The 24,920-nt window shown below is 41.5% G+C and overlaps 1 protein-coding gene across 1 annotated transcript in view; it reads left to right on the top strand.

Annotated features, from left to right (window-relative positions):
* The first annotated feature begins 3,200 nt into the window (after nt 1–3,200).
* Nucleotides 3,201–24,920, top strand: part of cpdp (CPD photolyase) — a 33,592-nt gene continuing 11,872 nt past the window's right edge. The window contains exons 1-6 of the mRNA XM_060834708.1: nt 3,201–3,318; nt 6,417–7,003; nt 9,183–9,328; nt 10,885–11,067; nt 14,539–14,697; nt 17,106–17,304. Coding sequence (XP_060690691.1) covers nt 6,523–7,003; nt 9,183–9,328; nt 10,885–11,067; nt 14,539–14,697; nt 17,106–17,304 — 1,168 coding nt within the window. The 5' untranslated portion in view covers nt 3,201–3,318; nt 6,417–6,522. The remainder of the gene's footprint in view (nt 3,319–6,416; nt 7,004–9,182; nt 9,329–10,884; nt 11,068–14,538; nt 14,698–17,105; nt 17,305–24,920) is intronic.

Consider the following 24,920-nt stretch of genomic DNA (forward strand, 5'->3'; position numbering starts at 1 on the left):
GGGTGAAACAGCACTCTGAACGCCAAGACCGGACACAAGATTCCTCTAAGCGAGAGAGGCAATTTACTTCAGGGAATGAAGTTTGGTATCAAAACCATGGGAATGGTCCTGTATGGGTAAGAGGCATGATCGATGCAAGGTCAGGACCCACAACGTCCAAAGTTTGGGTAGGAGAGTCTGTCCTGAATAAGCACGTGGACCACACGAAAGCTGCAAACTCACAAATGGGTCAGCACCAAAACATACCCAGCCCCTCAGAAGGTCCAGCTAGGCTGTCAGAACCCTGTGATCTCCCCCTTTCCCTTGTGTCGAAGAAACTTCAATGGATGAGACGGACAAGGCAGATGTCACAGCTTCAACACCGTTACCACCGGATGGAGATGAAATTTGGCTGAGACGCTCCAGGCATAACAAGCATGTCACAGTCCAGTACACAATGCCAATATCCAAAGCAGAGTCAGAGCAACCAGGGGGAGTGAAAATGCCCCAGGAGAAGCTACAGGAAAAAGAATGGGCCTACATCCTAGGACGTAGGCAGGGAAGGATGTAGTGATTGGAACAAAGTCAGCCAGGTAGCCCTCATAGAAAATACGTTCTCTGATTGGGGCTCTTCACTTGGTCGAATCAAGAATTTCTAGCTAACAGATATCAACAGGAGTGTCTGCCCATTTGCCACTGGGCAGTAGGGATCCCCAGTGGAAGGCTCTCTAAGCGGGTGTCCTCCCCCTTTCTCTTAGGGATCTGGGGTGAAGGGTGCTGCACTCAGTGGTCCCCTGCAACCGCAGATTGCGGTGGTTCACGGACTCCCAGCCCAACTGCTTGTTCTGTGGTGCTGTGGAATCCGTGGACCATGTGTATATTGGGTGTGGGCGTTTGTACTCCCTCGTTGATTTTCTCAAAAACCTTCTCCTCTGCTTTTGGTTGCACTTCAGTCCCACGCTTCTGATCTTCAGGCACCCGGTACGGAGGAGGGAGGGCAGGTCTGAAGACCTCCTCGTGGGTCTGCTCCTGGGCCTGGCCAAACTGGCCATAAACAGGTCCAGGCAGCGGGCCATGGAGGAGGTTGTTAGAGCTGACTGCCTGCCCCTCTCCCGCGGTTATGTTCGAGTCCGGGTGTCCCTGGAGAAGGAGCACATGGTGTCCACCAACATCCTTGAGCTGGTCAGGGAGAGGGAGTAGACTGTATTATTTCCCCCTCCAATTCTACCTTCACTGTTTGATCACACAGCATTGCCCTCTAAGAAGGGCACTGCTTGTCAATGGCCACCTGGGTGTTTTCTTTCTTCCTGGTGGTGGAAATTGAATAAGGATTTGTACACCTTGTCTCTCACCTGTGTCTCACACGTGCACACACACACGGGCACTGAGGAAAATATAAGCACTACCGCAGTTAGGCTGCAGTGTGGGGAAGAAAAAATTAGGAGTATCAGAAGTTCCTTTCACTCTGAGAGCTGGATATGAAGGAGCTGGATCAGTGTGTGAAGGACTCTCCATTTTTGTGAGTTAGGGAAAGGGAGCTGACCTCTGAATTGCCTGGACCACACACACTGTGTTCATTACTGCTGTTGCTGTTTCCTACTGAAGAGGAGAGCTTTCCTTTTTGTCTCTCCCCCCTGTTTCAGGTAGACTTTGCTTTGATTTCTTTATTGTGATTGTTCCTTTTTTCTGGATTTTTTATAAAAGAAAAAAATAAACTGGAGTGTCAATGCTACATGGGCGCTGGGGAAAAATTAGCACTACAGCAGTTAGGCTGTAGTGTGGGGTAAGAAAAAGAAAAAACAGGAGTGTCAGGTTCTGTTCATTAAAAGAAAAAAAACAAAAAAAGGACTGTCGGAGGTTGTGTTCACTAAAAAAAAGAAAAAATAAACAGGAGTGTCGGGGTTCTGTTCTCTAGGAGCCAGCTCTGAGCTAGCTGGGCAGTGTCATGTACAATGCACACGTAGGGTAACTTGCTGATAGGATACTGGCCACTGTGGAGTTATTTCAGCAGCAAATTCATAGGCTCACCGCTCTCTGGGTAGAAAGAAATTCTCATCTCAGTGCCAAATGTTTTACCTCCTACCCTTAATTCTGGACTTGCATGTAACCTGTCCACTCTTGTTAGAATTTTATTGATACCGACGAGATTCCACTCAGCCCCCACCCCCCAATTCTGAACTCAGGAAATATTTCAGATTTCCAGCTGCTGTGCTTTGGTGCTTAACTTCTGCTGGTGATACAATCAGGAAGAAGCAAAATACTTCAAAAGGAGCATTTATTTCATACCCTTCAGCCTAAAACTGTCCTGAATTCTGTGACAACATATTCACTACATTCCAACCGTGGTTACACTTCAGAACTACTCAACTGGAAGGCCATGACACACCAGCAGAACTTTAAACCATGAAGGCGCTACATTAATGCAAGCATTTCTTTATCTTGTTTTAAAGTAGGTTATCTGAACCTTGATCCATTGAGGCTGTCGAGACAACAAAAACAGAGATTGCTGGAGAAACTCAGCAGATCTGACAGCATCTATGGAGAAAAAGCAGAGTTAACAGTTTCGTTCCATTCTGAAGACGGGTCACTGGAGCCGAAACGTTAACTCTGCACACAGATGTTGCCAGACCTGCTCAGATTCTCCAGCGATTTGTTTTGATTCACATTTCCAGCATGGGCAGCTCTTTGTATTTTTTTCTCTCGGAGACATAAAACTCTCCGCAGACCAAGTATCACAAATTCCACGATAGAAGAATAAAATTGATTTCGTATTGATTGATGTGGACTTTAGCAAGTGTATGCTATGGTACGGCGGGCTGCTGTGCACTCAGCTCAGCTGTTTCTTCCGGGACTCCAAAATCCACATATTCAATCACTTCATCTACCTGGCACTGAATTCTAATGCAACAAAGAATCAATTAATAGCAGGAGGTTCTGGTTTGCAACCGTCCGTGAATCAAAAGGAGCTGTAGAGGAAAACTTATGGTTTATGTCTGAATTGTCCATTTCTCAGTCATTATTGTATTGGCTCCTTATTATTTTTTTAATGAATTATAATATTTACTTAACATGCATTAGAACATGCTACACATATTCTCTAAAATGAAAATGTGCAGTTCAGTTTAAAATTCATACAACCACAGCCATCTCCTCCCTCTTAGTGATCTCATGCGGAAGTTGGTGTCTGGGCGGCTGCGCATGCCCAGTGTAATTATATAACATTGAAAAAGTTACACGACGTTCCAATGCTGGCTTTTGTAAAAGAGCAAAATCGAAGGGAGAGTGAAAATCGACGGCAGTAGAAGGGCAACAGCGCCTGCGGCTGGCAGCTCAAAGCAGGTAAAAACAACAGGGAGGCTAACTGCAAACAAGGCACAGACGTGGTAGTTGTACTTATTTGTCCGGAATGATTTTATTGATCGAACCTTCTAACCTGAGATAAGAGAGTACTGATACAGCATCCAGTTCATAAAACGATATTGAACAGCAGTTTGAGAAAGGGCAGACCTTAGAGGTGGCACAATGACACTTCATGTTTTCTTTTTAGTTGACAAGGATATAGGATCGGACGAAAGTGAGGACTGCAGATGCTGGAGGTCAGAGTCTAGAGTGTGGTGCAGGTCAGGCAGCACCCAATGAGCGGAAGAATCGAGGACAACACCTCCTCCCATCCTGCCTCCTGTAAAATTATCATCCCTTCGTCCCAATTCCTCCGCACCTGCTCCCAGGGGGACCAGTTCCACCACAGAACACATCAGATGGCCTCCATCTTTAAAGACTGCAATTTCCCCTCCCATGTGGTTGATGATGCCCTCCAGAGCATCTCATCCACTTCCTGCACCTCTGCCCTCACACCCCAGCCCTCCAATCGCCAATCGCAACAAGGACAAAATCCCCCTGGTCCTCACCTTCCACCCCACCAACCTCCGTATACATCGCATCATCCTCCAGCATTTCCGCCACCTACAAATGGACCCCACCACAAGAGATATGTTTCCTTCCCCACCCCTATCTGCTTTCCATAAAGACCATTTCCTCCGCAACTCTCTTGTTAGGTCCATGCCCGCTGCCAACCCACCATCCCCTCCCGGCACCTTCCCCAGCCAATGCAGAAATTGCAAAAACTGTGGTCTCACCTCTGTCCAAGGCGCCAAAAATCCTTCCACATCCATCAAAGTTTCACCCGCACTTCTACACGTCATTTACTGTATCCATTGCTCCTGATGCGGTCTCCCCTACTTTGGGGAGACAGGACGCCTACTCACAGAGCGCTTCAGAGAACATCTCCAGGACACTCGCACCAACCATCCCCACCGCCCTGTGCCTGAACACGTCAATTCCCCCTCCCACTCCTCTGAGGACGTGCAGGTTCTCTGCCTCCTCCATTGCCACACCCTACCCAGCCGATACCCAGCATGCCTCATCTTCCACCTCAGGACCCTCCAACCACACGGCATCAATGTGGATTTCACCAGTTTCCTCATTTCTCCCTCCCCCACTTTATCTCAGCTTCAATCTCCCAACTCGGTACCACCTTCATGACCTATCCTACCTATCCATCTTCCATCCCACCTATCTGCTCCAGCCTTCTCTCTGACCTATCACCATTACTCCCATCTCCATCCACCTATTTTCAGCTACCTTCCTCGCAGCCCCTCCCCCTTCCCATTTATCTCTTCACTCCCGAGGCTCCCAGCCACATTCCTTGATGAAGTGCTCCATCTTAAAATGTTGATTTCCCTGCTCCTTGGATGCTGCCTGACCTGCTGCACTTTTCCAGCACCACACTCTTGACAAGGATGTAAATCAAATTGCATTCAAAAGAAAGATTTGGTCAGGTTTCAGAAAGGCTGGTGTTCCATTGCGTAGAGTAGATTTGGGTGATTTGAAAGAAGATTATAGGAACTCAATGTGCATGTAGAAACTAGTCCCTCTGTTGCTGGGATGAAGTAGTGCTAGGCTGTTCAGGGATGGCAGCACAAACTACTTCATTCTTAGATGGTAGTGGAAATCTCATAGAGTCATAGAGATGTACAGCATGGGAACAGACCCTTCGGTCCTACCCGTCCATGCCGACAAGATATCCCAACCCAATCTAGTCCCACCTGCCAGCACCCAGCCCATATCCCTCCAAATCCTTCCTATTCATATACCCATCCAAATGCCTCTTAAATTTTGCAATTGTATCAGCCTCCACCAGTTCCTCTGGCAGCTCATTCCATACACGTACCACCCTCTGCATGAAAAAGTTGCCCCATAGGTCTTTTATATCTTTCCCCTCTCACCCTAAACCTATGCCCTCTACTTCTGGACTCCCTGACCCCAGGGAAAAGACTTTGTCTATTTATCCTATCCATGCCCTCATAATTTTATAAACCTCTGTAAGGTCACCCCTCAGCCGCCAACACTTCAGGGCAAACAGCCCCAGCCTGTTCAGCCTCTCCCTATAGCTCAGATCCTCCAACCCTGGCAACGTACTTGTAAATCTTTTCTGAACCCTTTCAAGTTTCACAACATCTTTCCGATAGGAAGGAGACCAGAATTGCACACAATATTCCAGCTGTGGCCTAACTAATGTCCTGTACAGCCGCAACATGTCCTCCCAACTCCTGTACTCAATACTCTAACCGATAAAGGAAAGCATACCAAATGTAGAGGAGTTTTGCAAATTACTGCAAAGTTAACCCTGCAGACTTACAGATGCTTATGGACAAAAAGGAAAAGCTAGGAAGCAACTTTTCTTTGAGGGAAGGACCCAAAAGCTGCATTTTTGAGGCTTTGCTTTACTGTTGGTGGCTGCAGATTTTGACATTGACTTTTTTGTCTCTCTGTAGTTTTCAAACTAACCCCTTCCTCCTATTCAGTCTGAATCATATTTTTGTGTATCACAGAGAAGTATCTCCTGGACTTCCAAGATATTAAATACCTCACCGTCAAAAACCTCCTTTTTGCAAACATCCATTCTCCAGCTAATGCTTAGTTTGAATCTGTTAAGTACAGGGAGACTCATGTCAGATTTTCAGCTACTAGATTTAGGCAAACTATCTAAATTTGCACATGATCCTACTAGCTGTCCTTCAGCTCAGTAAGGAAAGCAATTAGCTGGTGGAAATCTTACAACTGTTCTAATAGCAGGCAAGCTGCCAGTTTAAAATTTTAGTTTTACTTCATTTTAAGTTGTTTGCATTTAATTATTTTAAAATAATTGAAATGCAATTAATAATTAATAATAACTTCTGCAATATTTTTGGTATTTAAAATAGTCAATGTGCTATTTTCAATTTTATTTATTTTTAGACATGCAGGAAAATGCATAACATGTACAAACCCATACAGGACCAGTCTGATAAGTGCTTCATCAGATGCAGGAACCCTGTGGTATTATTAAATAAAATGGTGAATACAATGGAGACTTATTTCCTTTTTACCGTTTCCAGGTTATTAAGCATCACTTGCCGATCATTTTGCCACAGGCTTTCTGTAATTTACTGCCCTCAGCCTTCAGGTTGTGTGAGTCTGCAGTGTGCTAAACAAAGAAACAATATGTCTAAGAATGGGAAACAAACCAACAGGAATGCTAAAGATTCTGAGCACAAGAAAAAAATTGAAGAGAAATCAAATAAAAAGGAAACTGCATTTCCTAGCTCCTCCAACAGTCTGAAAACATCCTCGAAAAAATCAACGAAGAAACCTAATCATAATAACTCCAGTCAGGAAGATTCCCCAAAGCTCCAAGCTAAGGGAAAGAGAACAATGGAAGAGAGACCTCCAGGATTGATTGAGGGGAAATTGTCCAATTCGAGGATCAATAAAAAAAGGAAAACTGAACACCAGGCTGAGACATCTCCCTCTGGAGAAGGAAATCTGTTGAAAAGTATCAATAAGGCACGTTTGACCACAGCAAAATCAGTGGAAGAGTTTAATTTTAACAAAAAACGCATCCGTCTCCTTTCTAAAACAGAGAGCGTCAGGGAAAACTCTTGGGGAATTATTTACTGGATGTCCCGTGACCAGCGAGTCCAGGGTAGGTTACGTTGCATCTATGGGTTGTTCTCTTCATGCAGTCAATCAGCATTCATTTTACATGGCACACATTGTAGTTTTACCATCTGAAGAGTATTTTTAACAAAATGTCACAACCTGAACTAACAACTAATTAAGAATGGATTACATTACTAAACATGGTTTAACCATTAATCTGTTATTTTTCAATTGATTTTATAATTGTCGATTATGTACTGTCATAGAATGTATTAGATGTCACTAATTATTCACAGTACATGACTTACTCACAATACTGCAATGTCCGGTTTCTTGTATTTGAATCAAAGTGGTGATCAGAGAGAATTCGCAGCCAAGTTATTGAGACCCTTCCCACTCTTTCATTTGAGCAATGGTCTCTGCTGGTTAGGTGTTAATTTTTATTTATTACAAATTACACTGCAATTTCCAACAATCCATGTTAAATATCTCTATTTTATTGAAAGATTCATATAGATATTTATGATATTTGTTAAAAACTTGATCCAGAATGTTCATCTGTAACAATGAAATATTTGAATTTGTTCCCTCCAGGACAGCCTGGTCTGATCTTCCCCCACTCCCACCACTTCCTCACGTCCCCATGGCACTTTCCAATACAACTGCGAAAGGTGTAACACCTGCCCATTTACCTTCTCCCTCCTCATTATTCAAGGCCCCAGATACACCTTCCAAGTGAAGCAATGCTTTACCTGTACTTCAGTCAATCCATTTGCAGTATTCACTGCTCATGCTGCAGTCTTCTCTACATTGGAGAGATAAAACGCAGACTGGGTGACTGCTTTGCAGAACACCTACATTCTGTTCACAAAAAGTACAGATGCCTGCTGATTTAACATATCACCATGTTCTTTGGCCAAAATCTCTGTCTCAGGCTTGCTGCAGTGCTCAAGTAATGCTCAGCGCAGAAGAACTGCGTCTCATTTTCAGCCTGGGGATCCTGCAGCTTTTGGGACTCAAAATGAAGTTCAATAATTTTAAGGCTTGGTCGTTTCTCTGAGATCCTTACTTGCCACCATCACACACCAGATCTTGTAATCACATGGGCTGCCAGCAGAACCATCCTATTGTCAGCTACTAATGGTCCAAATTAACTGCTATTGATACCCTGAGGCCAACCTTTACCCATTCTTTTGCCTGTCCAACTGTTAGCTACAGTAATTTCTGAAGAAAGGTCACTGCACCCGAAATATTAACTCTGCTTTCTCTCCACAGATGCTGCCAGACCTGATGAGTTTTCCTGGAAATTTCTGTTTTCATTTCTGATTTCCAGCATCCACAGATCTTTGTTTCTTTTTTAATTTAAATTTACCTTGTATTATGATTGGATGCATAAAGTCTGTGCAAGGACTAGCTCCACACTATGTAGTGATATTGTTATGGACTAGGCCAGACCACTCAAAACATTCTTAAGCAGGCAACCCAGACCATAACTTTGCAATTTGTTTCAGTAAGTGTACAATGAAAATTACCTGGAGTAAGTTAGCTAGGTTGACTACCAGGTTTAAAACAGACAGAAATGTATTCAAAAATTACACAATGAAAATACAAAGAACAGAATAAAGAACCCCTACAGAACTTAGTCTATCCAAATTAGACTTAACTATGCTGTTCCAACAGTTCCAATAAGCAAACCCCTTTAAAAAATAGTAAAAAACCTTACAGGTTGAAGTTAGAAGGGCAGAAGAGAGAGAGAAAGCCTGTTTCCACATAGCCGAACTCCAAACTAGTTCTGGGCTGAACTGCTCCGCTAGAGAGCTGACCACTCCCCTTTCATTATATAGGTCACTTCTAAAAGTGACCACTTTGGCCTGAAGTGTCATCTGTTTACATATAAACAAAAGGCCTCTCAATATCCTTTAATCTCTGTACCAAACTAGTCTAATCGGAACCGGGAATTACGACCCCTCTGAAAAAAATCAAGGACACCATATCCTTGAGTAAAGGAACAGCTTTTAGAAAAAAGGGACCGGTTTTGTGACAATGTACATGGTTAATTTTGTAAAGAAAGTATCAAAAGGGGCTTGGTGTGATCGTCCAGTTCTGCTTTGATAACTTACATAAAAATGTAACATCTAACCAATCTTTTAGCATTACTGTGGAATCCAATAAGTGTTATCATCAATACATACATCATCTTCTGAGTAATTTTATTTCCACAGATAACTGGGCTTTCTTATATGCACAACGGCTAGCTCTTAAGCATAAACTTCCGCTCCATGTCTGCTTCTGTCTGGTGCCCAAATTCCTAGATGCCACCATCCGCCATTTTGGTTTCATGCTAAAGGGACTCCAAGAGATTGCTGAGGTAAATACTGTCATAGAAACATTGAAGATAGGATTGGGAGGAGGCCATTTAGCCCTTTTGAGCTTGCTCCACCAGGATCATGGCTTTCTTTGATCCCATTCACCCCAAGTGCTATATCTAGCTGCCTCTTGATTACATTCAATGTTTTAGAATCAATTACTTCTACAGGCTCACTGCCCTTTGGGTAAGGAATGTCTCCTCACCTCCATCCACCAACCCCGGAACCAACCTGGTAAGCCTTCATTGCACTTCCTCGAGAACAGGAGCATCCTTCCTCAGAAAAGGAAACCAAAACTGCACTCAGTATTCTAAATGTAGCCTTACGAAGGCCCTGTATAACTCCAACAGCACATCCCTGCTCCTTTGCTCAAAACCTCTCACAATGAATCTCTCAACATACCATTTGCCTTCTTTGATTAATGTCTTGAATCAATGTTTTCAAATCTCGAGAAAACTGACACTTAATCCATTACGAAAGGATTACTTTACTGCTGAAGATGTTCTGTCAAGGTTCATTCTACCCTTGGCTGTTGATTCCAGATGGTCTTCTCCAAGTACCCTGGTCAACATTTATCTCTCAGACAACATCACCAAATAATTTAATTGGTCTCTTAACACATTGCTATTAGCAAATTGGCATATTTTCCTGACATAATGATAATACTTCAAAGCTAACTCTGAATCTAAGTTGCAATTGGATGTTGAGACCATGAAAGACATTATATAAATCCAGGCTTATTTTTCTTTTTACCTGCAGTAAAATGTGGATAATAACAACTGTTGGCACAAAAGAAGAAATATTTTGCATCCATTCCTTGGAATTGTGTGCCATGATTAGAAACAAAAGTTAGATTAGATTAGATTCCCTACAGTGTGGAAACAGGCCCTTCAGCCCAACCAGTCCACATCGACCCTTCGAAGAGTAACCCACCCAGACCCATTTCCCTCAGACTAATGCACCTAACACTATGGGCAATTTAGTACGGTCAATTCATCTGACCTGCACATCTTTGGTCTGTGGGAGGAAACCAGAACACCCGGAGGAAACCCACGCAGACACTGGGAGAATGTGCAAACTCCACACAAATAGTTGCCCAAGGCTGGAATCGAACCTGGGACCCTGGTGCTGTGAGGCAGCAGTACTAACCACCGAGCCACTCTATTGATTATTTTTTAGTCAGCTATTAAAACATTTTATAATACTGTTTCTGAACTGAATTATCCATTATCCTTAAAATGTATTTATTACTTATGGTCTGCTTTTTTGTAATATTTCCACAGGTACTTAGATATTCTCTATTTTAAGTAAACTGTCCTGTCAGATTTTGAGATAACCCACTAGGTTTCATGGCCTTTTCTTCCATCCATAATTCTGAGAAATTTGACATAAGACTTAATTAAGTCAAATAAATTAATTTTTCTATACTTAGTAATTTTAAGAAAATATTGGAAAAAAGGATTTGAACAAGAGGGGAAAAGTAATTGTACTGGTAAATTTGATGAGCCAGATCATGCAAATTGCCCTCACTGACAGTATTGCTGGTGTTATCTTGCAGGAATGCAAGCAGCTGAATATTTCTTTCCATCTACTCATTGGTTTCGCCAAAGATGTGCTGCCAGAGTTTGTGAAAGGGCACAACATTGGAGGGATAGTTACAGATTTCTCTCCATTGCGTCTCCCACTGGAGTGGATCGAGGATGTAAGACACAACCTACCAGAAAATTTACCATTTATTCAGGTTTGTTCAGAATTTCTCAAAAGAACGTTTATGTTATGGAAAAGATGGAAGTAATTCTGAGCAGCATAAAATATTTTCATCTTTCAGTGCAGGAGTTTAAATTGAGAAGAATGCCATTCAGTACAAGCTTTATCCCCCCAATTACATTACTTAAAATCTAAAATGATCTGACCAATATCTCACTGCTGATAGTTAACTGTGGAGCTCAAAGTGGTTGTCATGTTTTCTGACACCCAGAAATGTTCTTCATAATGGCAAATTTTCTTCCGTTTTATTCTATTTTTTAGTTCAGGGCTTCCCCTCTCCACATGACAATCTAAATTTAGCTGCAATGAGTTGAAGTTTGACACACTTTCTGGAGCCAACTTAAAAGAGGGAAGGTGTATTGATAGTTAAATTTTAACTGTAAACATGGTTAGCTATTCTTGCTGTGAACAAAAGTAGCCAATTAACAAGCACACTTAAGTCTACGCAAAAATGAGGACCACAGATGCTGGAGATTAGAGTCGAGAGTGGGGTGCTGGAAAAGTACAGCAGGTCAGGCAGCATCTGAGGAGCAGGAGAATCAACGTTTCGGGCAAAAGCCCTTCATCAGGATTCACTTATGCCTAGTCAAGTGTGTTATTAACTGTTAATCCAAAAAAAAATTCTTTTAGAAACTCAACATCAGTTATTTGGTTTTTGTGCAGTCACTTGATTCTCTTTTTATGTAAACACACACATGAACATGTTTAAAGGGAACTTGTGTTCAGTACAAGGAAAGACATCAAAAAAAAATGGTTGAGAGTGCTTTGTTCATCTTTGAAGCAGAACATTTTGTCCTGAGACTAATGTTGGTAAACTAGTTTCTTGGATGCAGTTAGCTGCACTGCATGTTGCAATTATTAAAAATTCTGAGTGTCTTGATGATATTTTGTTGTGGCTTTTCTCTATTGGAACTTGGTGCCATATTCTTCAGCAAGAGTACTGTGTCAGCAGCTTCTATTCAATTATTTACCAAAATGGTCATGGAATCTTCCTTGAAATATTGGTTCTAGTGTTAATTTTCAAAAGAATTTTAGAGTGCCATCCTGTCAATCTGTCAGTACCCAATATTTTGCATTGGTCAGGTCTTCCTGAGACTTTGATAAGTTTTTGTCGGATATCCATGTTATCCTTTGACTGGAGTTTCAATCCTCCTCTTTTGTATTTAGATTTTCTTCTAGTGGTACTTATAGTTAAGAAGTGCCATCCCTATGCAGAGATATGTGGGGGTCTCAGAAAGTTATAAATTCCAGATTAAATTCCCTACTGTGTGGAAACAGGCCCTTCTGCCCAACAATTCAATACTGATCCCCCAAAGAGTAACTCACCCGGAACCATTTCCCTCTGACTAATGCACCTCACACTATGGGCAATTTAGCATGGCCAAATCACCTGATCTGCATATCATTGGACTGTGCGAGGAAACCAGAGCACCCAGAGGAAACCCACACAGACAGTTGCCCGAGGCTGGAATTGACCCTGGGACCCGAGTGCTATGAGGCAGCAGTGCTAACCACTGTGCCACCCCTCATGAATTTTAATGGCAGGTAGTTACTCAATGGGTAGCCTTTTCCAGGTGTATTAGTCAATCCCAGCCTTTGGATGTTTATTTACATATTCCTTTCAGTTTGGCTGCTTTCAGATCAGGTGTTGTTTGCAACCATTTTAAAATGTCACAGCTAGTTTAAAATTAGTGTCCCTACATTTGGACCGGGAGGCCTGGATTCAAGTCCCACCTGCTTCAGACATGCGTAATAACATCTCTGATCAGGTTGATTGGAAAAATAGGTTAAATGAAAGAAAAAAGTTTCTCTCTCAATTCCACAATCCATGGCATTGAAGTTAGTTAATGAGAATTTTATAATTAATAATTTCATATTTTAATATCATGACACTGGCATGCCTGTTCCAAATATTTTCCACCTTGTTAAAATAAAGTAATTGAACTCGAACTGTCAGTGCATCGTCCCTCTGGGTGATTGGTTCTAGAAAATATGGAAAATTTGAACATATTGTGATACATTTATCCATTTGCTTAAAGATCCTTATATTATTTAAGCAACCTAAATGAACTATTAATCAGGTCGATGCCCTTTTTCTTGGGTGTTCCCTTTGGATATATTTCTCCAGCTGTCTCTCAGGATCAAGACCACCTTCTATGACTGAGTTTGAGTTCTGACTTGGCCAGTGTAAGGTATGATGTGCAGACCCTGTCACATGTGGAGTGGGCAGTGCCTGACTGGTTAGCTTGATGGGTCGCTCCAAGGCCTTAGATACTTTGGTGTTGGTCACTCCAATAATTGATCTGAGTGCATTACTTTCAGATGAATGCTCATGTAGCTCACTCAGTAATACCCTAAATCTAATTCAGCAATGTAACAAAAGGACCACCTTCGGATTTCAACTAGATGGCATCTTTTTCATACTGCTATTACATGTTTCTGAGATGTGTTTATAGTAGACAGAAAAGTATTAGGACAAAGTCAGATATAAATTATTAAGGAACTATATTTACAGGCATCAAGTGAGCACACATATTAACAACCAAAACAAAGTTAATTTACTTTGCTCATTTTCCTCACAAGTGGACAAAATTAATATGAGACACATTCTCTGCCTTTTGTGAGCTGACTTGTTTAAGGCATAACCTTTGTTTCAATCTATGTCCAACTGCACAAACTGATCTCCTCCTGCTCTCCTTTAGCCCTTAATTAAAATCTGAATGGCTCTGCAACTGTTTTGTTTTCTCATTCTTTTTGTTAATTCCTGACTCTAGAAAGCTGAAGGTAGTGTTTCTGATGTTCCTTTGTCCAGTAATTCATCCTGCATTTCTGAAACCGGATAAATTGACTATGGCGTACCAAAGCATAGATGCTTCACAGAAAAGTTATGCTTTGCTGTTATTAATAAAATTCTCAGGACAATGAATGTGAACATTTGTTAGTCATCTAAGATGAGCTATATTATCCATGGCCAGTGCCTGCTTCATTAACACATCAAGCTTTGCTCCATTTTCTGAAACATGTACTTTTCTATGAAAGTGAAACATCTCAATGTGGCAGCTCATCCCCAAGTCCATTCAGCAAATCAGAAAGGGGGAAGCAAACTACTGTGATTGCCTCTCAGTATGTATTGCTCAGATGTCTTCATGCACCTTGCTGCACCATCTCTAGTACCTGGAAATCATTGCTGTGGAAATCGCTGCTGTAGCAGGGCGACCAGAACACACTGTATTGTGAGATAGCCCAAGATCCAGTGAACAATACCTAGTGTTGTGATTTTTTAAACTAATCAGTCTATATTCCTCTGGTTTGGAGGCGCAATCTCACTTTGTTTCATAGAGGAACAGGGACTGACTAAATTTAGAACATTATATCGGAAGGTTTCATAATTCTGCTGTAACTTGCTTCCATTATAATCTTTATGATGTGCTTTATGGTTGTGTAGGTTGATGCTCACAATATTGTACCCTGCTGGGTAACTTCAGACAAACAAGAATACAGTGCCAGAACAATCAGGAGGAAAATTCATGATAAACTCCCTCAGTTCCTGACAGACTTTCCTCCAGTTATCCAACATCCTTTTAGCTCATCCTTGAAAGTACAGGTTGGTATCAGAATATTTAATCTAGAAGCTCACTGATTTGATTGAATGTTGGAAGATACAGAAATATGTTAATGTCTTAACTCCACTATTAAAAATATAAGGGTGGTAATTAGAACCAAAGTAGTTTTGAGCTTATGCTGGTTTGAAATTATTGCTGGCTGATAATTTCCAAAATTATTAAAAGCATTAACTTACTTTTAAAACAAAAAAATGCTTTTATATTTTGAATAGTGGTTTACTGGCAATTTGTATTAGAAATTAGGAATGTGTGACACCTAAATATATAAACATATGAATTAGGAACAGGAGTCGGACATTCGGCCCCTGCCACTGAATAAGATTTGCTGATTTGATGTGGTCTCAATTCCATATTCCTATCTACTCCCAAAGGCCTTTATTCCCTTATTAGTCAAGAATCCTTTCTGCCTACAGTCAGATTGTAATGGATTCTTACTGTATTGAGAACACATTTGTTTGAGCTGTCTTAGTGAAAGAAATCCAATCTCATGCTATTTCAGAGATTTGAAAATAAAACATACAGAAGTAGGCAACCACCATTGAGGCCTTTGAACCTGGTCCATCCGTCATTATGGTCAGGCTGTTCATTCAACTTCTTAGCCTTTTCTTGCTTTTCCTCCATATCCTTTCAATCCTTTTAACCCCAGGTACTATAACTTGAAATCATGCAATGTTTTCGCCTCAACTGCTGTCTGTGGCATTGAAATCCACAGGCTCACCACTCTCAGGGTGCAGAAATTTCTCCTTATCCCTAAATGGTTTATCCCATATCCTTGCATTGTGACCCATGGTTTGGACTCCCTGTACATCAGGAACATCCTTCCTGCATTCACCCTGCATGATCCTGTTAGGATTTTATAGATTTCTATTTGAGAATTTATTTTCTGCTTTTGACTATTTCACAAGAATTTCAAAATCTATGTTAAAATTTTGCTGGATGTCTGTAAATGTAACTGACCAGAAGCCAGTTTTCTCATTGGCCACCTTCAAAACCTTTTGTATGAAAAGTAATCAAAAGATAAACAGCTGGCTTTCTTTGATATTAGCTTTAGGTATGTCAAGTAATTTTATCTTTACTGTACAATTTCTTTTTTATTGTTCAATATTTCACATAATGTTCTTGCCAGTGCTGTAGAGTCAGTTACTGAACCCGTGGCCATCAAAATCAGTGTCATCCTGTTTACCCTGCCACATCACTAAAGGAAACTAAGAAAGGTTCCTTTAAATGAGCCAATCAGCAGTATTATTTTCTACTGGCTATTTCAAATTGGATTTATAATGCTGGATATTGCAGCAATATTAAATGGATTTACAGCCCTGAAACAAGTATAATGTTGTGATAGTTGATTCATTGTTCAGGACATTGGTGAGGCCACTTTTTGAATACTGTGTACAGTTGTGGTTGCCCTGCTACAGGAAAGACGTTATGAAATTGGAGAGACTGCAGATAAAATTTACAAGGGTATTACTGGGATCGGAAGGTTTGAGTTATAAGGAGAGGCTGGATAGGCTGGGACTTTTTTCATTGGAACATAGGAAATTGAGGGGTGACCTCACACAAGTTTATAAAATGATGAGGAGCATAGATAATGTGAATAGCAAAGGTCTTTTCTGTAGGGTATGGGAGTTCAAAAGTAGAGGACATATTTTTAAGATGAGAAGAAGATGATTTAAAAGGGACCTGAGGGGTAACTTTTTCACAGAGAAAGTGATTCATACATGGAATGAACGCCAGAGGTAGTGGTCAATGTATGTAGAGTTGCAACATTTAAAAGACATTTGAATAGGTAAATGAATGAGAAATGTTCAGAGCGATATGGGCCAATGAAGACAAATGGGACTAGTTTAGTTTGGTAACTTCAGCATGGATGAGTTGGACCAAAGGGTCTGTTTCCATGCTGTATGACTCTTATTGTAGTTCAATATTCAGGTAAATATTATGACCATCTCATGAAATGCCAGTTTGATTTAGTTACTTTAGCAAGAATTATATATCAAGGTCTTGTGGTGCAGTAGATTGTGTCCCAGCCTCTGAGACAGAATTCTGGGTTCGATTCGATGATGAAGGAAGATTTATTCATAGTGTGACCAGCTAGAATGACTACTAAACTGCAAATCATCCCATTATGCATAAATAACATGTGGCAGGAGAGGGACAGAGTCCTAATCAGATATCTGATAAGAAAGGAATTTGAAGCTTCAACCATTATAATCCATAGCTCCAGCCAACAACACTCCTTGAGTGAACCACAGTACTTCACCACCTTATGATTACAGTATCCGATAGGTGCTTACTGGGATTTCTTGCTCGCTATGTTTACTAAGTGTTTTATTCTTGTAAAAGATATCTGTTAATTGTAGTTTTCCTTGTTTGGGATTTATCTTTCCAGTTGATTGATTGGGATGCAGCTGCAGCAAACCTTGAAGTGGATCGCACAGTGAAGGAAGTTGATTGGGCTAAACCAGGGACTGCAGCAGGGCTAATTAGGTTGGAGTCATTCATTAAGGAGCAGCTTCAGCATTTCAGCACTGACAGAAACAATCCAAATAAAACTGCCTTGAGTAATATGTCACCGTGGTTTCACTTTGGTGAGTATTCAGGAAGTGTTTAACTTTAGATCTTTTTTTCTACAGAAGTATTTCATCTTCAGTATCATACTGGTCTCAAAAGAAATGTTGCCCCTTGATGGAGAGATCAGTAATCGGGGGCATAGATTTAAGGTAAGGGACGGCAGGTTTAGAAAAGATATGAGATGGTGGTAATCTGGAACTGATTGCCTGTAAGGGTGGTAGAGGTAGAAATCCTCATAAAATTTATAGTCATAGAGATGTACAGCATGGAAACAGACCCTTCGGTCCAACCTGTCCATGCTGATCAGATATCCCAACCAAATCTAGACCCACCTGCCAGCACCCAGCCCATATCCCTCCAAACCCTTCCTATTCATATGCCCATCCAGATGCCTTTTAAATGCTGCAATTGTACCAGCCTCCAGCACTTCCTCTGGCAGCTCATTCCATACACATACCACCCTCTGCGTGAAAAAGTTGCCCCTTAGGTCTCTTATATCTTTCCCCCTCACTGTAAACCTATGCCCTCTAGTTCTGGACTTCCCCATCCCAGGGAAAAAACTTGGCCTATTTATCCTATCCATGCCCCTCATAATTTTATAAATCTCTATAAGGTCACCCCTCAGCCTCCGACACTCCAGGGAAAACAGCCCCAGCCTGTTCAGCCTCTCACTATAGCTCAAATCCTGGCAATATCCTTGTAAATCTTTTCTGAACCCTTTCAAATTTCACAGCATCTTTCTGATAGGAAGGAGACCAGAATTTCACGCAATATTCCAACAATGGCCTAACCAATGTCCTGTATAGCTGCAACATGACCTCCCAACACCTGTACTCAATACTCTGACCAATAAAGGAAAGCATACCAAACACCTTCTTCACAATCCTAGCTCCACTTTCAAGGAACTATGAACCTGCACTCCAAAGTCTCTTTATTCAGCAACACTCCCTCTGACCTTACCATTAAGTGTATACGTCCTGCTAAGATTTGCTTTCCCAAAATGCAGCACCTCGCATTTATCTGAATTAAATTCCATCTGCCACTTCTCAGCCCATTGGCCCATCTGGTCCAGATCCTGTTGTAATCTGAGGTAACCCCCTTCATTGTCCACTACACCTCCAATTTTGGTGTCATCTGCAAACTTACTAACTGTACCTCTTATGCTCGTATCCAAATCATTTATGTAAATGACAAAAAGTAAAGGGCCCAGCACTGATCCTTGTGGCACTACATTGGTCACAGGTCTCAAGTCTGAAAAACAACCCTCCACCACCACCCTCTGTCTTCTACCTTTGAGTCAGTTTTGTATCCAAATGGCTAGTTCTCCCTGTATTCCATGAGATCTAACCTTGCTAATCAGTCTCCCATGGGGAACCTTGTCGAACGCCTTACTGAAGTCCATGTAAATCACATCTACTGCTCTGCCCTCATCAATCTTCTTTGTTACTTCTTCAAAAAACTCAATCAAGTTTGTGAGACATGATTTCCCACGCACAAAGCCATAAGACAATAAGACATAGGAGTGGAAATAAGGCCATTCAGCCCATCGAGTCCACTCCGCCATTCAATCATGGCTAATGGGCATTGCAACTCCTTACCCTCATTCTCCCCGTAGCCCTTAAAGCCATGTTGACTCTCCCTAATCAGTCCTTGCCTTTCTAAATACATATCCATCCTGTTCCTCAGGATTCCCTCCAACAACTTGCCCACCACTGAGGTCAGGCTCACCAGTCTATAGTTCCCTGGCTTGTCTTTACTGCCATTCTTAAACAGTGGCACCATGTTTGCCAACCTCCAGTCTTCTGGCACCTCACCTGTGACTATCAATGATACAAATATTTCAGTAAGAGGCCCAGCAATCACTTCTCTAGCTTCCCACAGAGTTCCCGGGTACACCTGATCAGGTCCTGGGGTTTTATCCACCTTTAACCATTTCAAGACATCCAGCACTTCCTCCTCTGTAATCCAGACATGTTGCAAGATGTCACCATCTATTTCCCTACAGTCTATATCCAACAATATTCCAACAGTGGCCCAACCAATGTCCTGTACAGCCGCAAAATGGCCTCCCAACTCCTGTACTCAATACTCTAACTAATAAAGGAAAGCAGTAGTGAGATGTGCTCTTGAATCCCAAGCCAAACTAAGTAATGGCCAAGTGCTAGGAAGTGCGATGAGAATAGTTAGTTGGTGTTTTTGACTAGTATGGATGCAATGGGCCAAAGGGCTTTTTGCTGTGCTGTAGATCTCAATGATTTTCTATCTCTTTGCAGCCTTATGCTATCCTCATAACTTATGTTTCTATCTAGCTTTTATCTTCAGGTATCTTTGTAATTTCAAGATAACCAGCCAGAATCAGCATGCTTTTGTAAGAGAGAAATGCTGTGAATAAGTGGAAGAAGTGGAGAGAATGTCCTTAGCTTTCCTAAAGACATTTAATATGATACCACATCTAAGATAATTGTTGGAGGCTAGCATATTGCTATGGAGAGAGGATTGGCTAGCTAACAGGAACCAGAGGTTAGGCATAAATATATCTTTATTCATCTTGGCAAGAGGTAATTCGTAGTGTGCCACAAGGATCCGTTCTAGAACCTCAATTGCTTGCAGTTCCCAGCAACAGAGAACTGTACAGCACAGCACAAGCCCTTCGGTCCTCAGTGTTGTGCTGGCCTTTTATCCTACCCTAAAATCAGACTAATCTACATGCCCTTCGTTGTACTATCTTTCATGTGACGATCCAAGAGCCACTTAAATGTCCCTAAAATATCTGACCACTGCCAGCAGTGCATTCCACGCTCTCACCATTTGCTGTGTAAAGAACCTACATCTGACATCTCCCCTAAGCCTTCCTCCAGCTACCTTAAAATTATGCCCCCTCGTGATAGACATTTCTGTCATGGGGAAAGGTCTCTAGATATCCACTGTATCTATGCCTTTCAACCTCTTGTATGCTTCTATCAAGTCATCTCTCATCTTTCTTCACTGCAATGAGAAAAGCCCTAGCTTCCTTTCTTCATAAGACATGCCCTCCAGTCCAGGCAGCATCCTGGTAAATCTCTTCTGCATCCTCTCTAAAGCTTCCACATCTTTTCTATAATGAGGTGACCAGAACTGAATATAATATTCCAAATCTGGTCTAATCAGGGCTCTACAAAGCTGAAGCGTAACCTCACAGCTCTTAAACTCAGTCCCTCTGCTAATGAAAGCCAACAAACCATACACATTCTTAACAACCCTATCAACTTGGGTGGCGACTTTGAGGGATCTATGGACAAAAGACCTCAAGATCCCTCTTTTCCTCCGCATTGCCAATAAACCTGCCTTTAACTCTGTATTCAAATTTGACATTCCAAAGTGAAAGACTTCACACTTTTCCAGGTTGAACTCCATCTGCCATTTATCAGCATAGTTTTGCATCCTGTCAATGTCCTGTTGCAACCTACAAAAGCCCTCCACACTATCCACTCCACCAACCTTCGTGTCATCGGCAAACTTACTAATCCACCTTTCCACTTCCTCACCCAAGTCATTTATAAAAATCACAAAGAACAGAGGTCCCAGAACAGATCCCTGTGGAACACCACTGGTCATCAAGCTCCAGGCTGAATACTTTCCATCTACCACCACCCTCTGTTTTGTATGGGCCAGCCAATTCTGTATCCAGACAGCCAGATTTCCCTATGTCCCGTGCCTCCTTACTTCTGAATGAGCCTACCATGGGGAATCTTATCAAATGCGTTGCCAAAATCCGTGTACACCACATCCATTGCTCTACCTTCATCAACGTGTTTTGTCACATCCTTAAAGAATTCAGTAAGGTTTGTGAGGCATGACCAGCCCCTCACAAAGCCATGCTGACTACCTGTCATCAAACTATGGTTTTCCAAGTAATCATATATCCTGTCTCTCAGAATCCTCTCCAATACTTTGCCCATCACTGACGTAAAACTGACTGGTCTATAATTCCCAGGATTATCCCTATTCCCTTTTTTGAACAAGGCAATAACATTTGCCACCTTCCAATCATCTGGCACTACTCCAGTGGACAGTGAGGATGTAAAGATCATCGCCAAAGGTGCAGCAATCTCTTCCCTCGCTTCCTGTAGTAATGTTGAGTATATCCCATCTGGCCCAGGGGATTTATCCGTACTTATGTTTTTCAAGATTTTCAGCACATCCTCCTTCCTAATGTCAGCCTGTTCTAGCATATCAGTCACGCTGTCCTCAGAAACATCAAGGTGCCTCTCAGTAGTGAACACTAAAGCAAAGTATTCATTAAGGATCTCTCCTACTCCATCTGACTCCAGGCGCAAGTTCCCTCCACCATCCCTGATCAACCCTACCTTCACTCTAGCCATCCTCGTATTCCTTATATAAGTGTAGAATCTCTTAGGTTTTCTTTAATCCTAGCCACTAAAGCTTTTTCATGCTCCCTTCTAGCTCTCCTAAATCCATTCTTGAGTTCCTTCTGGCTACATTGTAACTCTCTAGAGCCCTGTCTGATCCTTGCCTCCTCAACCTTAAATAAGCATCCTTCTTTTTCTTGACTAGATGTTCCACATCCCTTGTCACCTAAGCTTCTTTCAATGTACCATCAATTCCTTGCCTCAGTGGGACAAACCTGTCCAGCACTATCAGCAGATGCTTCCGAACCAACCTCCGTATTTCTGTTGTGCATTTCCATGGAAACATCTGTTCCCAATCTAGGTGCCCAAGTTCCTGCCTAATAGCATTGTAATTCCTCCTCTCCCAATTAAATACTTCCCCATGCCATCTGCTATATCCCTCTCCATGAGTATGGTAAAGGTCATGGAGTTGCGATCACTCACTGAAATGCAGTCCCACCAAGACATCTGACACCTGGTATAGTTCGTTGCCAAGCACCAAATCCAACATTGCCTCCCTCCCAGTCGGCCTATCTACATATTGCATCAGGAACCCTTCCTGGACACACCTAACAAAAACTGCTCCATTCAAACTAGTTGAAGTAAGTAGGTTCCAGCTGAAAATATGTTGCTGGAAAAGCGCAGCAGGTCAGGCAGCATCCAAGGAGCAGGAGAATCAATGTTTCGGGCATGAGCCCTTCTTCAGGAATTTTTCTAGGAGAAAGTGAGGACTGCAGATGCTGGAGATCAGATCTCCAGCATCTGCAGTCCTCACTTTCTCCTGTAAGTAGGAGAAATATTAGGGAAGTTAAAGTCGCCCATCACAGCAACCCTGTTACTTCTACTCCTTTCCAAAATCTGCATTGCCTCTAATGGTGTGTAAGGTAGAATTCCTCATTCCTGTTAAGTGACCTATATCACGTTCTCTCCTTATGCTCAAAATGCTTTATAATATCTAGCTTCTCTTCCAGTGTTACAGCTTTTCTTTTGCATTCACCACCTGCAATTGTATCACCAGGACACTTCTTGCTAAAATTCTTGTCACTATGCCCTTCCATTTTTGCACGAGAAAAATAATGTAGGAGTAGATTGTGTGTTATGCAGGTACGAGAACAAATTAGAAAGGCATATGTAATGCAGTCCTGCAGGAATTATAGAGAGTTTACACAGGAAATATACAAGAATATTCTTGTCTCAGAGGGAGAGCAATGAGCATTCAACAGTTTAATCTTTGAGATGAAGCTACTCAATGTCCTGTACCTTTCACATGCTCTGATGGCAGCTGACATTGGCCATGCGCAGAATGAAGTGTGCAAAACGATCGCCACTGGAATCAGGCTATTGAGAACACAAATAAGCATTCTCGAAAATACTGTTCCCTAATTCTTCAGTGGCATTGCAGGCAAATTGCATTGCCAAAAAGTCACTTCATACGAGAACTATCTGTACAAGTGAAATGAGTGGCAAAGTATGGAAAATGGAATATCACGTCAGAAAATTTGAGATCTTCCATTTTGGCAGGAAGAGTAAAAGAGCAGCATATTGCCTAAATAGTGAGAGATTGCAGAACACTGAGATACAGAGGGTTCTAGGTATCCTTGCAGAGAAATCACAAAAATTTAATATGGATGGACAGAAAGCAATTAGGAAAGCTAAGAGAATGTTAGCATTTATCACGAAGATAATTGAATATGAAAGTTAGTAGGTAATGCTTCATTTTATACAGGGCACTGGTAAAACTACATCTGGAATACTGTGCACATTATTAGATATCATATTTAAGGAAGGACATAGATGCATGCGAGGTAGTTTGGGGAGGGGTTACTACATTAGTACCTGGAATTGGGTGTGGTCTTATGAGGAATGCTTGAGCTCTGTAGTCATGTATGCGCTGGGATTTAGGAGATTTTGATGTGATTTGATTGAAACATACAGGATCCTGAAGGGGTCTTGACAGAGTGTTTACTCATAGTAAGAGAGTTCCAAAGACACATGAAAATCAGGTGAAAAACAAATTCACCTCATTTGTGTTTTATAACAGTTCTCCTAGTTCTGAGAAGCCAGTAAAAGCAGAGTCCTTGAATATTTTTAAGGCAGAAGTGGATAGATTCTTGTTAAGCAAGGGGATGAAAGGTCATCAGAGGTAAGCAGATTTGAGGTCACAATCAGAAATGCCATGATATTATTGAATGACAGTACAACTCAAAGAGCTGAATAGCCTAGCGCTGCTTCTAATTTGTATGTTCAACAACTTTGATTCATTACTCTTGTTATATCCAGGTCATTAAAATAGATTGTAAATGGTTGAGCCCCGTAACTGCTGTTTGCAGCACTCCATAAATTACATGTTTGCCAATTTGTGAATGCCCTACTGATGTTTACTCTTTGCTTCCTCTTTGTCTATATTAATATACGACCTCCAATTCCATAAGCACTTAACTTGCCTAATAAGCTTTTATGTTCCATCTTACTAAATGCCTTTTGGAAATCTCTGAATACTACATCTACTATGAGCCTATTATCTACATTGCTAAACCCTCAAATATTTCCCATGAAGTTTTCAAATACAAGTTCCCTTTTGTAAAACCACATTGACTTTCTCTGATTGCAGTTACACTGTTCAATATTTGATAACACAACCAAAGAAAAATCAAAGAGATTGCAATATGTAATCAAACTGTGACCTGAAATTTAAATGTGCACCTTTTGCACGTTCTGAGGAAGGGTCACTCAACTCAAAACATTAACTCTGATTTCTGTCCGCAGATGCTGCCAGACCTGCTGAGCTTGTGCAGCAATCTTTATTTTTGTTTCTTTTGCGCTTGGCCGTGCTGCACTCCGTGTTTGTTTTGATCAATGGATTGGTATCAGAAAACTGCTTTATTTTAGATGCAGAATTACGACTAGTTAAATCTGAACATAATCTCTCTGATACCTGTTCCTCCTTTATGAATTAGAAGCATAACTTTCAACACCATAGTATCCCTGTTATTTGCCTCACTTAACTAATTCTGGTTAGTCTCATTACTGATGCTGACCTGCTATCTTCAGGTTAAGTCCATACTTTCTTAAATCCAACAATCTTGCTACTCTTTTTCTTTATTACCGGATCTTGCAGAAAACCAATCTGAAAGTATTGGTTTTTGTTCTCCCTTGCTTGCCAGTGAATCTAAGCACTGCCATGTAAACCTAATTTGGGGATCCGTGTAGATTTAATGCATATTTCTCATTTGTCAATAAATTAT

The sequence above is a fragment of the Hemiscyllium ocellatum genome, chromosome 13, assembly GCF_020745735.1.
Source record: "Hemiscyllium ocellatum isolate sHemOce1 chromosome 13, sHemOce1.pat.X.cur, whole genome shotgun sequence".
Classification (NCBI taxonomy): Eukaryota; Metazoa; Chordata; class Chondrichthyes; order Orectolobiformes; family Hemiscylliidae; genus Hemiscyllium; species Hemiscyllium ocellatum.